Raw genomic sequence first — 17,815 nt, 5'->3', positions numbered from 1 at the left:
AGAGCTGTGCTGAGGTAGCAAAACCCACAGGCTATACCTTTGTGACTCAGCCAGAGCCAGGGGACTTACTTTTCAAGGTCCAATAGGGTCATTCCAGAATTTCGGAGATAAAAGGCATAGGAGAAGTCACCTGGTCTAAGTGCATTTTTACCCCCCCACACTTAAGAGAAAGAGCTCCCTGGCCCAATCAAGCTCATTCACGAGCTTGTGCCCTCCCCCATCCTTCTTCCCTCTCCCTCCCCACCTCTCCCACATACACACACATGTCTGGGGAATTTACTATGTGCCAGGGTCTGAGCCAACCACAAAGATGCTTCATCCCATTTTGCTCTCACATCAACTCTATAAGGAGAACACAGTTATGAGTCTCACTATGCAGGTGAGAAACCCAAGGTACAGCGAGGTTAGTGCAGTTGCTGAAAGGCTCACAGGCAATCCGTGGATCGCGGCAGCTTGATGCCAGGGCCTGCATGCTGACCGTCTTTTAACAAGTAGTTCCATTCACCTAAGGAGCTCACTGCACCCTCTGTACTTTCTGGTCGTGGAACGAGGATGGAGAGAGCAGAGGCAGCAGGAATGGGGAGTAGACACTAATAAATATGTGCCAAACTGACATCGAAACCTGGCATCATAGCACTCCTAATCCTGATCCGAGCTAACATTTTACTGTGTGGCCGCCACATACCACACAACATGTTAGTGGCCTTACATGTATTGTTCTTGCCTCATGCATTACTTGCAGTGTGTTACCTTCCAAACAGGTGGGGCTCTTCTAGTTATCGTGTCACTGACATGTAACTTAATTGTACACATGCTCTATGTGACTTCATTCCCTTGAAATCTGTTGAGAAACATATATTATTCCTAATCCTCAAAACAACCCTACAAGGAAGTTATTTTTATTTCCTTTTACAAATGAGGAAACTGAGGTTTAGGAGGTTAACTAACACGTCCAAAGCAGTTCCCTGAGACAGTGCTGAAGCCAACATCTGAAAGAAGCTGTCTGACTCTACTGGCCCCTCCACTCTCTGGGCTACGTGTTGGAAAACAAAGCAAATTCTATGTTATGTATATTTTTAACACAATAAATAAAACAAAAATAAAGTACAATTTAATTTTGTGTAAGTATTTTTGTGAGTAATTTTGTGAGAGCTCCCTTACTGTATCTGATATGATTGGAGATAATTTTTTAAAATTATGTATCTTCTTAACAACACACCTGGTACGTAATATAACCTTTATTCGTGTGCTTCTCCTAACATCTCATCTCTATTTTCTATTCCCAATTGCGGGAACTTGTCCATTTTTGTTCTACTGGCAAATTCCATCATGAGAAGATGTGTGGCCTATTACAGGATTTATAAAACAAGTCTCTTCTTCCGGCTGTTTATTTTTCTCATGTTATTCTAATCTAAGTCCAAAACTTGTCACAAGAGGGTCTCTTTTTAAACAGTAAAAGGTTAAAAAGTCCGACCTGAGTCTGTTTTACACCAAAAGCGCAGTGTGCCTCCCACACTCAGAGATCAGGATTCTTGGATTAGGACTCAGGCCCTGACGGGGGTTTGCCCAGGGTCATGCAGCTCACTGGAAAGAGGCAGGCGCAGACCTCTGAAGAGCTGCACTGACAGGCGTGGCACCCTCTGCACCTCGCAGAAAGGGAAGGCTCCAATGTTCACTAACCCCTTTCCCTCCCAGCACTATGGGCAGGACAGTGCAGGAGCTCAGCCACTCACTAGCTGTTTGCTCTTTGACCAGGTAGCATCTTTAAGCCTCAGTTTTCTCATCTGGAAAGTGGGGTGATAATACCTGCACCTCATACACTGTTGTGAACATGATGGTTGCAGAGTCCCTTGCACAGTTAGCTGGCAGAGCCCGTACTCAATCAGTGTCGGTTTTCTGACTTCCACCAAATAATGATTCCTCAACCTTTGCTCTTGAACCGCCCCCGAGTCTTGTCCTCCGTGGCCTGGCTTGCTCTGCATAAACGCCCTCAACCCTTTCAAATCTCTGTATTGAAGCCAATTTTATATACTTAGGAGTCTTGATAAAGGGCATGGAACCCAGTCTCTCTTCACCTAAGACCTTTCAGAACAGTAATTACTAACGCTAATTACATAGTGGGATGGGTGTGTGTGTCATGAGTCAAGCCTGTTGGTCCTGCATTGAAATCCCCGCTCAAGCCCATACTGTGTAAAACACAACTTCTTTGTCCATCTGTAAAACTGTGATGAAATTTCTATTTAACTCCTAGACTATGTTGTAAGGATGAAATGAGACGATACCATGTGCATAGCGGATAATGACGAAGACGTTAAGGCTGAGAAGGTCCTTAGAGATCTGGTTAGGGGAAGTCCAGAGCCTAGATGAGCTGCCCAGAGTCGCACACCATTAGCCTCTGACAAAGCACACGCCTATCAATAAATGTTTTTCACCACTTCCTTCCACGCTGTTGTAAATTTATCTACTTATACTGGGAGAAAAAAAAAAAGCATTTAGTCCTTAAGTAAGTATACTTCATGTTGCTTACATTGTGTGGACATAAACACCTTAAAGGGAAGATGCTGCCATGTGGCAGAGAAGCCATGGCAACTACATGAAACAGGCGGAGACATGAAACACGTGAGTCAACATGAGTGTGCTTGTTTGTTCTCTTACATTAAGCATTTCCAGCTGCCAAATCCACGGGTGAGAATGCACCCCTCCGAGACCAAATTCAATTTCACCAGCCCTTGCAACTCAGTTGCAGCCCAATTCCAACTGTTGAGAGCTGAGCAGAAGGCTTCTGCTGACAGGACAGGCATGCACGGGCTGCAGAGTTGGACTGACCTGAGAGTAGGAGGCGGACGACGCTGTGCGCGGGCTGCGGACAAACTCCATAAAGAAGGCCCCATCCTGAAGTCAGAGGAGGAGGAAGCAGTGGCCGCAGCAGCAGGTGCAAGGGAGCGAAGGAACGGAATGTGGACCAGTGGTGAACCATCAGGGGAAGGAGAGGGTATGAGAGAAAAAAATAAAAATAAAAACAAGGAGGGAAGGAGAGAAACAAGGGCACATAAAGGGATGGGGGTGGGGAGTGGGGGGAGGGAGAGAAGGAGGGAGGGAAGGAAAAAGGGTGGGGAAGAGAGAGGAAGAGAGAGAGGGAGAGAGGGAAGGAGAGAGAGAGGAGGGAGGGAGAGAGGGAGAGGGAGAGGGAGAGGGAGAGGAGGGGGGGGGGGAGAGAGAGAGAGAGAGAGAGAGAGAGAGAGAGAGAGAGAGAGAGATCCACCCACCCAGGAAGACAATATCCAAATGCAAAGCATCAGCAGGAACTCACACCTTCTTGGGCAGAATATCCCATCCGTGTGGGAGCAAGCACCTGGGTTAGAAGGTGTGTCCAAGCTCCCTCAGGTCTCCTCAGAGCCTGGCTTGGATGCTTGCACCTTCCTGCATAGCTCTGAACTTCCTTCAGACCAATGCCAAGGGGAAGGGAAGGGGCCAAAGAGCAGCTTGCAGGGGGTGGCAGGGGAGAGGCTTCGGTGGTTGCTTCCTGGCCTCCTGCCTGGCTAGGTGATCAGCAGACCTCTTGGAGAGATACACAGAGGCCTGAGGTTTTCAATTCTGCCTGTTATTAAACATGGCAGCCAGATGGGAGAAGACTCAACGCGGGAGAAGTTCTTACGTACTTAATTTTCTGAGCAAACAGGATACAAAAGCAGCAATACCTTCTCCTCCACTGTTTGTGTAACCAAATCACCAAGAAGCTGAGACATACATAATGTCAGATACATATGTACTCACTGGGGCTGTCCTGAAGCTGTCTTCCCCTCCCCACCCGATTCTGCTGGGGTTCAAGCCACGTATTTGAAACAAAAATGACATAAAGCTCTTTTCCAAAGACCCCTCCTTGCATCTTTCTTAAGGTCAAGAAGTGTCCTGTTGTCCCTTCCAAATCTGTTTACTTTTTTGATGCATTATCACTGAAATTCAGAAATGGCACTTGATACATCTGAAGGTCTCTGTTTTCCTACAACTTTTCTTCATTTCTAAAAGTGGAATCACTGCAATATTTGGCTATCCATTTTAACACTGCTGCTATTTTCCACAAGTCATTCTGAACTCAAGGAACCAACCGTGGAAATATGTGGCTGAGGAGATGCAAATTCAGGTATCCCTCCACACATCCTAACACAAGAATCTGACTGGAGACGTCGGGCATTTCTGTGTATATCAGCCACGGCTCTTCACTTTGGCTGTCTCAGAGCACCTAAGAGTAGTTTGTAAATGGTTATGGAAGTACCTACACAAAAGCCTCGATCTTGCCTCTTGGCCCCCAAAGCCCATATTTATGGAGGTTTGCCAATCTCTGATCTCTGTGTTATATCAGCTGCCTAAAGCCTCAGTTATACTTTTTCTCAGATTTTAAGCCCTCCATCCTAGTAGTCTAATTCTAGTAACTTATCCTAAAGGAACAATCAGACATACGGTCAAATAATTATATGCAAAGAGGTTATTTGCCATATTATTTATAATTGTGATATCTTGTAGAATAATTATAAAAATTTATGGAATAATTATCAAAAACTATTTTTAAAAATCAGATTCCATCTACATTTTGAACAAAAAAAGTGAGTTATAAATTAAGGTCTATTCACCATGATGAAATATTATATAGTTATCTAAATCATGCTTTTGAAAAATATTTAATGATGTGGGGAAATTTTCATGATATGGAAGTAAAATGAACACATAGATAGATATACAATCAGACGACAATTTTGAAAAGAAAATACATCTATTAAATATCCTTTGTTTCCTAGTGATAGAGACCAGATGAAAAAACATACAGTCAGCTCACCCTACATCAGAATGATGCCCGATTCTGAATTTCCCAGGAGTGGACAGAGCCAAGGCCATGGGTTGTAAAAGGTACAAAAATCCTGACCTAGGGAGTTTTGGGCCCCTCTGCTGTACTTGCTATTCCACACAGAGGCCCAAAGCCTCAGGTTTTGTTTTTTACTCTTGGTTTTTGGTCCTGCTTCCGTTAGACTGTATTTCTCAGGAGTCTAAGCAAACTGATGGAAATTTCATTATCAAAGAGTGAGCACTCTGGTCCTGGACTTTGTTTGTAGGGAGTTAAAAAAAAAAAAAAGAGAGAGAGAGCTTTCATGGAAGCGGCTTCAGTAGCTTTCTGCCTTCCCCCACAGACCCCTGCACACCAGGAGAGCCAAAGATGCAGCTGAAGGAAAACCAGACGGCCAGTTTCAGAGCTTGGGCCTTGACCAATACTGTTTAGCTTGACTGTTGAATATCTGCATTTAGCTAGCTGTTCGACTCCTTACAACTGTGAGCAGGCAAGTTCCTCAATAAAAACAGGAATGCTTAAAAGTGCTCAGGATAGAGTTAATTCCTCCTCAGCACATTCAATCCTGGACTCGAATGGCTCCCCATGCTCCCCTCCACATCGCATCTCAGAGAGCATGCTCCCTGCTGCAGTGGCCTCCTTTACCTTTCGTGGGCTGTCCACGTAGGTGGGAGTCATGGCAACGCTGCTGCTCTCGGTGGGCTGGGCGGAGCTCTTGCCACCATGCACAGCTGCCTGCTGTTCTCCCAGGCACCTGAAAGGAGGAAAAACACATGACTGCAGCTTGCTCAGAGACCCCTGGTGAAAGACCCACATTAGCCAAGATGGAATGAAGACAGCTGTGTTGCTGTCATCTTTTGAAACAGACATTTCTGCTTTGTTTCTCCTTCAGGCCTTACATGATACCCTTAATTTCATTCGTTGTCCTGAACTATCACCAGCCCTCCATGGTAAATCAGAAAACAGCCCACTTTAAAAAGCATCTTGGCAGCATCTGGTGCTTCCCTATTACTTTGAAAAGGCAAGTGACATGGTTTGAGTGACTCCATCCATGAACACCAGATATGGTTTTCTTATGACACCCCATCCCATCCCATCCTGGTTCTGATATATATAAATACATACTTTCATGTTTATTTTCCTAATTCTTTCCATACTAAAATTAACTATGAACTATTATAACTTAAATGCTCCTTCAAATTAAATTGCTTTATTACTGAATTTTTATTTGCTAAGTTTCAGAAGGCTCATAGTATAGCCTTAAATGCTTCGTTATTATTGTAACGACAGTGCGAGGTGCCACCCAGAACCCTCTGCTGCCGCCTTGTTGCCACAGTAGCTGGACACATTGTCCAGCTGGCTCCCCCCAGCTGCAGAGCAGACTCATGCAAGCTCTCACCCCTCCCTGGGCTGCCACAGATAACGAACGATCGGTGAGGGAGAGGACAGGCCTGGGCGGGCCATGTGGGTCCAACCCGGGTCATCTCTGAAGGTGGTTCTAGCTCCAGACCTCGAGTGAGGCGGCCTGCGGCTGTCGCTAGGCTTTCATCCCATCTCGGCTTTTCCCTCTGCCCACTCCTGTTTCTTCTGCCCTCTCCCTTCCACAGGTGTTGAGCCCAAGACTCTCCTTAATAAACATCCTACACGTTAAACTCCATCTGCCTCCCTAGGAATCCGATCTGTTTGTTATTGACGGTGAAGTAATCTCATCCCATAGATTAAAAATCAGTTTCCACAGTAACCTGTTACATATACTCGCTCGTTTTTAGTTTTTATCATGGAAACATTTCAAACATACACAAAAGTAAAGAGGATAATATAATCGAACCCCATCTACTCAGACCCCAAAATTATTCATTTAGAGCCAATACTGTTTCATCTGTACACCCGACCTATCCCCCCCAATTATTTTGAAGCAAAACTCACATGGTATTTCATCCATAAACACTTCAGCACATACTCTATCTCTAAAAGAAAATGTTTTTAAAAGACACAACCACAATTCTATCACCACACTCAAAATTTTTTTTTCTTCCCCCTTTCTTCTGCCTCCCCGCCCCCACACTCCGGTTCAAGCCGTTGATTCTCAGTCCAGTTGTGTAGGACACAGCTCCCTGGCCCATGCTGGTATTATGAGCCTTGCGCAACACTCAAAATTTAGAAAACATTTTCTAGTATCTAATATTTCTCCAATTATCTCCAAAAATTTCTTTAGTTTGTTCAAAACAGGATTTAACTAAAGCCCCTACAATAAATTGTGTCTCTTCAGTCTTTTTTAAGCTATAAACTCCTTTTCATCTCTCCTTATCCTTGCAACTTATTTGCTGAAGAAAGTAGCTCGTTCATCCTGTAAATTTACTGTCTGGATGAGCTGATTATACCCTTTTATTGTTTATCATGTTCCTCTGTGGCCGGCACTTCCTGACAACTAGAAATTGTATCTAAAAGTTTGAGCAGTTTTAGGTTCAACTTGGGGCAAGAATTCTCCGAACGTGTGTTGTGTACTTCTGCTTCGAGACCCACAGTGTCTTGCAGTCTCTCTTGTGTGATGTTAGTTGCCACTGATGAGCTCTCCTGAACCCATTACGTTCATTAGAAACCACACATAGTAATGTTCTATCATTCCTTTAGGTACTGTACCTATTAGCTAGAATATTGTAAAAAGAGAAAGTTCCCTACACCAATTACTTGGTGACTCTGAGGTATAATTCATACAGGAAAAGCAGAGTTTAAGTGCTTGATTCCTTCCCTATTTCACTGCACGACACGATCTCTCTTCCTCTCTCTCTCTCTCCACCAAATCGCAGTGTGTTTTCCTCTGAGCCTCATTCACAAACACACACTATAACATACTCTTGTACTTCCTGAGGGCTGCAATGGCAGGCCATGACTGGGACAGCAGTGGCAGGAAGCCGTGGTAACCCCCACGTGTCCACTCAGATGCATCGTCCAATGCCCGTGACAATCCCCATCTACTGAGCTGCCATCTACGTGCTGACCCGTGGAATTAGGGATTCAGAGACGAATACGACCCTGTCCTTGCCTTTGGAGGTTCCTTGTCTAATGGCTCAGGGGAGGGGACTACCACAAACAGCGGTTTTACGTATTGTATACGGATACATATATATGAGAACACACATGAGGGCATACTGCCTTCTGTCGGGAGGGGGTCGGTCATCATGTGGGAGTCTCTCTGCTCTGACTCAGCTGTCATCTAACAGGAGCAGCAGAGCCTGCTGACGGGTACCTGCTGCCCAGACTGCTCACAGCCATGCTGCTAGTCAACCCAGGGCCAGGATTCCAGGGGTCTGCATCTTTCACGAGAGCAGGACTAAACATATTATGTCTACAGAGAAAGACTGGAAGGGAAGTGGAAGAGATAAACGGTTATGGTAAGATGGCAGGACCATGGGTAACATTTCATTCATTCTTCCTCGTGTTGCTGTCACTTTTTCCTAATAAATAAAACTGGATCTGCTTGGTGCAGCAAAAGCAAAAGAAAGGCACACAAAAATATGCTGTGTGCAAATATCATATAAAGGTCAAGTTCCCTTTGCTCTATCTCCAGCACTGAGGAAACATACCATGTCACCCAGGAACAGTCCTTGGAGCAAGGAACAAATCTCGGTCTCTGTCCCGCCTCTTGCTCCGGTGTTAGCTGAGAGTCTCACCCCTCGCAAGGGGACACCACCACCCCAAGCTGTCTTTCCTCTTCCAGTGTGAGCAGAAACAGGCTCCTAGGAGCATACTAAATGATGACTCACTGACAAATTAAAATAAGATCCCCCCCTCCCACCTTCACATGCCTCCCAGAAACATATGTTCCTTGTTCTTTTTTTCAGCAGGAAGGGTCTATGATTAGCCACAGGGAGACGGTGCCAGGCAGAGCTCTGCGGTCTTTCCTGGGGCAGACGGAGGCGTTTTCTGAAGAGGACCCGGTGTCCGCGGCAATGAGCCCAACCCACTCCCTCTCTCCTCCTCTCATGTGCCCCCCAGTCACCCCACTATGTTCTTCACTTCTCTCCCTGCATCACTTCCTTTCCATGTCATCATCACCCTCCATCCAGCCTCTGTCGCCTCTTGCCTGGACCAGTGGGAGTCTACCTCCCGGGGCCCATCCCACGGGCCTGCCGGTACATGGGGCTCATCTCTGAAAACACCACTTCAGGCAAAGACACTGAATGGATGTTTCACGATGTTAAGGAATTGCTATAACTTTTTAGATAAATGATGGTATTATGGTTTGTTTGTCTTTAAAGAGTACTTATCTTTCAGAGATACATACTGAAGTATTACAGATGTAGGGATATGATGTCTGGGAGTTAATAAGAAATAAAAAAGAAGATGAAAGCAAGTGAGATATAAATGAAACAGACTGGCCATAAGATGAAAATCACTGAAGCTGGGTGATGGGTAAACGGGGATTTATTACACTAGTCTCCTTTTTTTCAATCTGTTTGAAATTTTCCATTAAAATAAAAAAAAACATTCAAAGGGACAGCCTGAATCCAATTTCCCAAGCAGTCTGTAATTGCATCTCCCACCGTGCCTCATGCTTACTCCACATTACTTTCAGAAAGCTGATTTATGCAGGCTCCTGCTGGGCACGACATAGACCCTCACACCAGACAGACAAGGTCTAGTTTCCTCTAACATCTTGTACAGGGACCCTCTGCATCCCTTTCTCCATCATTCACATCTACTGCACACCTACTATGTGCCAGGCACAGAACACAGACTCTGCCCTCAGAGCAGAGACAAGTCGGAGGGAAGATGAGTAAATCAGCTGCAGCCTCAGAAGTGCTCTAATGGACATAGGCCCAGGATGCTGGGAGGCGCAAAGGGAACCGGATCTGGCTGGGAGGATGAAGGAGGCATGGAACGTGCACCAGAGGAGGTCCCACCTACTCACGGCAATGTTTCCTCCTCTTCCCCAAGTCCCACCTTCTCTCTGTGTAAATGCTTCCCTTTCTATAAGGCCAACTTAAATCCTACCTCCTGTGACACTGTCCCTACCCTCCCAAGCAAGATGTAGTCCCACCGGCATCCTGAGAACCGTAGCACTTAATGTTTATAAAAGGACCACACACTCAAATGCCTAGAGAAGCTGGTCGGGTAGCACGACTGAGGGTGTAAGACAAGTCCAAGACCAGAGGGCGTGCTGGTTCCACAGAAAACCAGAGGGCACATGTCCATTCTAGAGTGCCAGCTCATCATGGCTGGGTATGACTGTGGACCCAGTATTCACTGAGCCTCCGCTATTTCAAGAAAAGCTGGATTTTATATATTACCTATAATATAATTTTGCATATTATTGATGATACTAAAATACTAATATTTTTTCATATTAGAATTCATATAAAGTCTGGATTTTTATATCAAATCTTCAAACAAAAAAAACCTTGGCTCAAATATTTAAAAAAATATTTTGTGTTTTTAGGGCAGTGAAACTACCCTGTAATGGTGGCTACATGTCATTATAAATTTGTCTAAACCCACAGAATGTATAACACCAAGCGAGCGTGAACCCTGATGTAAATGAACGATGGCCTTGAGTGATTATCGTGTGTCAAGTGTAGATTTATCAACTGTAATCGTAACAAACGTCCCACTCCGGAGGGGATGTTGGTAACAGGGGACGCTGTGTATGTGTGGAGCCAGGGTATGTCTGGGAAATCTCTGTTCCTTCCACTCAATTTTGCTTTGAACTAAAACTGCTCCAAAAAATAGTCTATTAAGAAAAAAAAAAAAGTAACAACAAAAAAAAGCACTTTGTAGGACAAATGTATCTATAGTTCCAATTAAGCCACAGCTGCAAGTTTATAACTTCTGGCCTATTTTGTGTTACATGACATTTACCAAGTATTAGCCCAGCTTTCTTTTCATGGATGTGTCTTTTTGTCAATTACAGGCTCCTTGCAGATAGAAATCATATTTTACCCCAATCACAAGGGTGGCGCACTGAAAACCCTCGGGGATGTGGGATGCGGACGCGACTCTCTCCAGGCACTTACTTCTGACTGGCCTCCATCTCCAACAGGGCAGACAGAGCTGAGGTTCCCTTCTTCCCAACCGGGGGGCCGGTTGACTCCCCGAGGGAGTGCGTGGAAATGGGTCCGGTCACCTGCAAGCCTTTCATGGAGGTCCCTTTCTAAAGCAGAGAAGAGGAAACAAGGCCATCAGCCCGAGGGGCCCTCTCAGTGAACACCCTTCGCAGCTCAGCATATGCTGTCACCTCTGTCGTGCTGCTGCCAGGGAACTGAGGAACATGGGTTCTCAGGAGTCAGTAAACGCCCAGAAACTGCTTTCCACTTGAACTGAAGGCCCCAAATGCCCGTTGACTCAAAAAAAACTGCCTCTTTAAGGTGGTTTACGCATATTATCTCATTTTATTCTCATCATAACTCTAGGAAGTAAATAACATCACATCTAATTCATAGAAGAAACTGAATCTCAGAGAAGTTAAGGAACTTACTGCAAATCCTACTGGAGCTGGAATTCAAACTACAGTTACCTGACTTCAAAGCCAAGGTTCCTTCCACTAAACAAGCCCTCCTGGAAATGAGGCTGTGCACAACCATAAGTGATGCTGTGTACAGAGCTGGGTGGGTTGAAGAATCCTGACCTTGGAGTTAAAACACGGCTGATGATGGAGCACAACCCAGCAACGAAAAGGAATGAACCACTGATGTAAGGGACAAGTTGGATGAATCCCAGAGGCATGATGCTGAGTGACAGAAGGCAGCCTCAAAAATTGACATATTCTATCGTCCAGTTTATGCGACATTTGGAAAAGACAAAAGTACACTGATGGAGACCAGACCAGCTGCTGCCATGGTGGAGTGTAGCTATAAAGGGTAGCTAGAGGGAGTGTTTTTGGAGTGACAGAAACTATTCTGTGTCCTGATTGTGGTGGTGGTGATTACATGAATCTGTATATTTGTAAAATTCATAGACCCGTATACACACACACACACACACACACACACACACACACACAGAGCTGGGTGTCTTCAGACATATCCCATAACCCCCATGAGCCTCAGTGTCCCCACCAGGGAATGTGTGGTTGAATGAATGTCCACGGGCGCTGGGAACTCTAAAAGTGGTATAAGTGATATTGCTGCTGCAATCTAACAGTATTACACAAGGAGCCGTGCTCAACAACGGGTCCCACTTGGGGTGCACATGAGGAAGCTGTGTCCTCAGGTTGCCCTGTGCCACAGAACACTGCCCAGTGGCTGTCTGTACCCAATTCCTCCCTCTTCCACCCTTCCCTGGAGAGGAACACATTGTTCTGGATTTACGACAAATACTGGACAGTTGTGGAATAAATACGCCTGCCCATGGAGGTCCCCAAGATAGGAGACGGCTCCTGCGCCCTGGACCAGGCACAGTCCCCACAGAGCCCTCACCCGCATCATGCGATCGGAGCGATGGCGCCTGCGGATCCGGTTCAAGCCCTCCACAAAGCGGATAAAGCCATCCAGGAGCTGCCACTCCTCCTCATCTGCCCGAGGCCTGTCCCCATAGATGTCGCAGTGGGCCTCTCCCTCTGTGATGCGCTTGGTGGCAGTGACACAGGCTGGCAGCAGCAGGAATCGGGTCCTCCAGAACTTCAGAGACTCAATTAAGCTACGGAAGACCAAAGGAGAAAAATGGGGTGGTGGTGAGCAAAAGTAGATAAAGAAATCACTCCCGATGGACACGACAGCTCGACCTTCCCCTTGGAGTTGGTGCATGAGGGTCCCTCTCCCCATGATGTGCCGTATTTCAGGGCTTCATTTAAAGCACAAGCTCATTCCATGTCAACTATAATTTAAAAATAAATGTTTAAAAAACGGAGGAAAAAAACACAACACACCACAAGCTCAGAAGGAAGAACTCAAATGCTGTGTTTACTTTACACCCCAGAGATGCCAGAATGCTTCTGTGCACTCAGGCCCATTGGAGTTATGGCTTTTTATCATCGTGATCATAAATCATGCATAAAAATTAAAAACAAAACACAAGTAGTCAGGAAAATGTTAAGAACATGATCTGCCCTGATATTCCATCAAAGAGGTCATCGTCACCAAGGTTTTGTTGTTTGTTTTAATGTGGTAAAATACACACAACTAAGTTTACCCCTTTAAAGATCTTTAAGCGTACATTTCAACGGGATTTCCAGTCAAGAAGGCAGAGTAGTTGAAAAAAAAAATTATTAAAAAAAAAAGATAAATAAATACAACCTCAATATGGGAGAAAAGGTGTCCAGTTCAGTGGCATTAAGTACCTTCACACTGTCGTGCAACCATCACCGCCATCCATCTCCTCAATGAGTTTTTAACCCAATACAAATGTGTTTTTGTTCCTTCCCCCTCACCCCAAAACAGACATCCTTTTGTAATCAGAAAAAAGGGCCGGAAGCGTTAAAATATGGACACACCCAGGATGGAAAGCCAAAGCATGTTCTCTGACCTGAAATCCTCAGAGCCGGTGGAACAGATATACTGATCTAAGTAATTCCACTTGTACTCCTCCAGCCGCTCGTGGGAGAATTCCACCCAACAGGAGACAAACTCCGAGTCTGAGTGGGAAGGGCAGAGGCTGTAGGTGTAGTGGATCTGGGCAGACTCATAAGGGTACCTGGGGAAAAAAGGACATGCCCAGAAGTCCCAAGGAGAGTCCCCCGATTCTTCACCACCTTTTCCGTCTCAATATACTGAGCACCATCCTTGGCATTCTACCCCCGACCACAGTAACCAACTTGTCCCCATGGACTGGTAATGGCGACTTCTCAGCCCTTCTTTACTTTCTCATTCTTCTCTCCCCACCTTTTTTATTTTTACTTGGCTTGTTAAGAATCAGGCTGAACATAAGCTTAATCAAATCCCTTTTGAAAGCAGGGGAGCAATGACCATAAAATAACCCTAGAAAACAAAACAGTAACTCCAGAAGAAAAATTAACCACCCAATCTCCTCGGTTTCAATTACGTGTGATACACATAATTCGTATGTGGACAGCAGGCGGACACAATTCAGGACAGTAGCTGAAAACCTTAAATATCCAAGGACTCACTTGGGAAGGTACCGTGTCACTGTGATCATCTTATCCTTCAGTGTCACTTTGTGGAAAGTTCTGCCCATACTCAACCAGTACTGGTCCTCTTCCTCAGGGCGGTTTCGGGACACAAGGCCTAACAGAGAAAAAAAATCATTTCCGCCACCTGGTAACAGGCAATTGCTTCTCTTCCATACGGATTCAGAAAAGGAGACACAAAAGAGGCAACACAAAAAGTCCCAAAGTTGGCAGATTTTTCTGTTACTGAACCAACCAGCAGCAGATCAGAGCCTGGGGCTGCTGATAGCACCTAGACGACACTCAAAGCTGAGCAGTGCGATGTTGTTCTGGAAAGTTCTAGAGATGGTAACAGGCTGAGTGATGACTGTGGGACAAAGTGGAACTTCACTCCACTCACGCACAAGCTACCACCCTGGCATTTGAGGCCCTTACCCCAGGGTGGCAACCAACTGAGCTTTCTGGACTTAGCTCCCACGGCTCCCACACTGCTGCACTGTGTTCCTGTCTTAAAGGATCACATATTTATTTGTTGTAATTTCCATCTCCAAACATTTGCTTCCGTTGTTTCTTCTGCCTTCTCTTCCTGGGCCACCGTCAAAATCCTACAGATCATTTAATTTAAGGTCACCATGAAATGCCACTCCCTCCAGAAAGCTATCAGACCCCATCAGCAGCCTGAATTCTACCCTGTATGTAGTAGCTCTTTATGTGTGTGTCTCACACACTTACAAACTAAAAGTTCCAGGAGGCCAGGGCCCAAGTCTTTATATTTTCAGTGGCACCTGATAAGGTGCCATGCCCACAGTAGGCATTCAAAACATGTTAGTTGAATTGAGTTGAACATTGGAAAAAGGAAAATGATGAAGACTCAAGAAAACTACAAGCTTTTAAGAAATTAAAAATAGTACCTCAATGAACAACTGAGCCATAACATCCCCATGCTCTACCGTGTTTCCCCGAAAATAAGACCTAGCCAGACCATCAGCTCTAATGCGTCTTTTGGAGCAAAAATTAATATAAGACCTAGTATTATTTTATATTGCATTATATTATATTAATTGTTACATTATACCCAGTCTTATATTAAAATAAGACCGGGTCCTATATTAATTTTGGCTCCAAAAGACACATTAAAGCTGACTGTCCAGCTAGGTCTTATTTTCGGGGAAACACGGTAGAAATGAAACACAGATCCCTCATTTAGCGGAGGGCAGCATGGGACTTGTCAGAAGAAAGGATGGCAGAGGTTGAAAGGATCTTCACCAGGAATGCAGAAATCTCCCGATGACGGTGAGGGAGCGGCTTTGACTCAGGACCGCAGGTGAAACCCCAGCGCTTTTATTTGCCAGCTGTGTGACCTTGGGTACCACATCTCTCTGAGTCTCGCTCTCTGCAACTAGAAAGAGGGCTTGTCCCCATCCCAGAATTCTTTTATGCGTGCAGTAAGCACCCTGCTGATTGTCAGGAAGACATCGTCATGGGATAACATTCGTGAGCATCTAGCATGGTACCTATACCCCATTCTAAATTAGGTACAACCAGAGTTATTCCTGTTTTTATCCTGCAGAGCACTCATCACAACCTGGGATCTAATACATACTTGTGGTTTATTAGTTTAACGTGAGTCTCCCCCAGTAGACTGTAAACTCCAAGGACAGGGCCGACGCTGTTCTAGTCACTACGGGAACAGGGTCCGACAATCAGTATTCAGTAAATCTGTAATCAGTGAGTAGCACACACTCACTTATGATGGCTCCTTTTCCAGTAATTATACAATGGTACCATTTCTGTTACTACAGAAATAAAAGGGATTACATTTACCAAAGGAGAAAAATAGCCAGAAAGGGTACAGTCAGGTGAGTAGCCTCGAGCCAACCAGCCATGACATGAGGCTCATGAACCAGAACAGAACTGTACGCTCGAGGAATTCCGGACCACTAAGGGACACCGATCAGCTAGTCCAGAGAAAAGCAAGTAGGCAGCCTGGATAGGGCCACTGACATTAAAGGCGAATTCATTCCACTACTCCTGGGATAAAGAACAAAATCCTTCCCAGGTCCCGTGAAGCCTGAGTCTCCTGACATTTCCGGCCACGTCTCTGGCTTACTCTTTATGCTCCACCACACCAGGCTCCTTTTTTGGTGCCCAGAAAGTGTCACAATGCCTCCTGCCTCAGGGCCTTTGCACATACTCATACCTTTGCCTGGTATGCTCTTCTCACCTACTCCTGCCCTCCACCTTCAACCTGCTTCTCTTACTATAACTCCCGCACATGCTTCACGTCTCAGCTCAAACATCATCACCTTCTCAAGGAAGCCATCCCCGACCCTCCAGACCGGATCAGGTCCCTTGATTTTTCCCTCATAGTCTTTATCACAACATGGACTTAAATTTCAAAGTTTGACAAATGTTATTATTCCCCACTGGGCTATAAGTACCCCCACAGAGCAGGAGGTTGAAAAATACTGTTGAATGAATGAATTCATATATTTATTGACCCATATTATTGTATAGCAGGCACAGTGGTTTCCATTGTAGAGGATAAAACGATGAAGCTGAAATAGTCCCGGCATTCAGAAAGGTTACTATTTAGTAGAGTCTAGAAAAATGAAAAGAAGCCAACATGTGATAAGTATCACAAGGGGCTTTCAAAGAAAATCCAGAGGGAATCAAAGCTTCATCATAAACAATGGGGCCTGGACCTGATGACCACTAAGCTCCTTCTAACAGGACCACGCTTCTCTGATCGCCTGGCCAGAGGTGCTTTAACGGAGCCAAACATGATCTGAGGTTTTGAGCTGGGTGGTAAGGAGAGTGGGAGGTCTAGTCAGCTCCAAGGAGAAAGCAAGACACTAATGGCTGCTCACTGATTGTTCCAGTATGTGATCACTGCTTTTGGATTCCAGGAGCCCACACTTAATTTTTCTCTGCCTGACTTATTTTAGAAAAGCTTTCCAGAGCCTGGCTCTAACTCATTTGGCATCACTGGGCCTCTGTCACTCACTGATGACCCTTTCTTGCTTCAAGTCACTAAGCTTCAGTGAGAAACAAGAGAAAAGAAATCCAGAACAGGAAAAAAAAAGAACACGTATAAACTTCAGGTTTAGGTACCATCTGAGAACCTGCTGTGTGTCAGGTACTGTGGTGCACATAAATGTAGGCTTTGCAGTCTGGAATATTCACTACGTGCTTTGACAGACCAGTCCTGGCTCAGCTGCCTGCTATTCCTCGGTGTTGCCCACGCCAGGCTGCAACATTCCTGACCTTGATCATATTCCCTTCCTTAAAAGGAGAGTTGTAGATGAAACAGAATTTTAAGATAAATCTGTGCCCTGTGGAGGCTCTATTCCTCATGCAATGAACAATTTTGTGCTGAGAAAGAATTACTCCTAAATGTATCTATTTCCCAGCATTCTGAGAGCCGACTCACATACATTTAATAGAAAAGGAAGAAATGCAAGCCCCAGGAGAAAAACTCACCTCGGCCATAGAGGGGACTGCTGCTCAGTGGGGGCGGGCCGGCCGGGTTGGCTTTCTGGGCCTTGGGCTGCACTATGATTTGATAGCCCTGCATGAGACGCTGGCAAATGAACTCTTCAAACACCTGCTGAGCCGTCATCTGCACACCCTCCTCGTCCCTCCTGAGAAAAGCAAACGCTTGTTCACATGAATGTGCTTGGCCCAGGGCAGAGTGACACTCGGAGCCCACACAGTTCCATTCTCTCCTTGGCTTCAACCCCACAAGGCAGCCCTGATAACTATTCTACAGTGGTTCACAAAACAAACAATTTGTCAACAGTTTTGGGGAAAACGATCAGTTCAAGAGGTGAAAAGAGAAGGCAGGTAATTTGATGCCCAAATGGGTAATCTTAGAAAAGATCAGAGGTCGTGTGCCCAGAACAACTGCAATAGAA

General features: G+C 45.3%; 1 protein-coding gene across 1 annotated transcript in view; it reads right to left on the bottom strand.

The window, feature by feature from the left end:
- Positions 1 to 17,815, bottom strand: part of DEPDC5 (DEP domain containing 5, GATOR1 subcomplex subunit) — a 108,992-nt gene that overhangs the window by 32,012 nt on the left and 59,165 nt on the right. Inside the window, exons 27-33 of the mRNA XM_033097641.1 lie at positions 17,382 to 17,542; positions 13,899 to 14,016; positions 13,298 to 13,465; positions 12,253 to 12,472; positions 10,852 to 10,988; positions 5,483 to 5,591; positions 2,827 to 2,892 (exon numbers count right to left, since the gene is read on the bottom strand). Coding sequence (XP_032953532.1) covers positions 2,827 to 2,892; positions 5,483 to 5,591; positions 10,852 to 10,988; positions 12,253 to 12,472; positions 13,298 to 13,465; positions 13,899 to 14,016; positions 17,382 to 17,542 — 979 coding nt within the window. The remainder of the gene's footprint in view (positions 1 to 2,826; positions 2,893 to 5,482; positions 5,592 to 10,851; positions 10,989 to 12,252; positions 12,473 to 13,297; positions 13,466 to 13,898; positions 14,017 to 17,381; positions 17,543 to 17,815) is intronic.

This window comes from Rhinolophus ferrumequinum, chromosome 25, assembly GCF_004115265.2.
Source record: "Rhinolophus ferrumequinum isolate MPI-CBG mRhiFer1 chromosome 25, mRhiFer1_v1.p, whole genome shotgun sequence".
Lineage (NCBI taxonomy): Eukaryota > Metazoa > Chordata > Mammalia > Chiroptera > Rhinolophidae > Rhinolophus > Rhinolophus ferrumequinum.
Note: the sequence above shows the minus strand (reverse complement) of the source record. Positions and strands in the feature narration are given on the sequence as shown.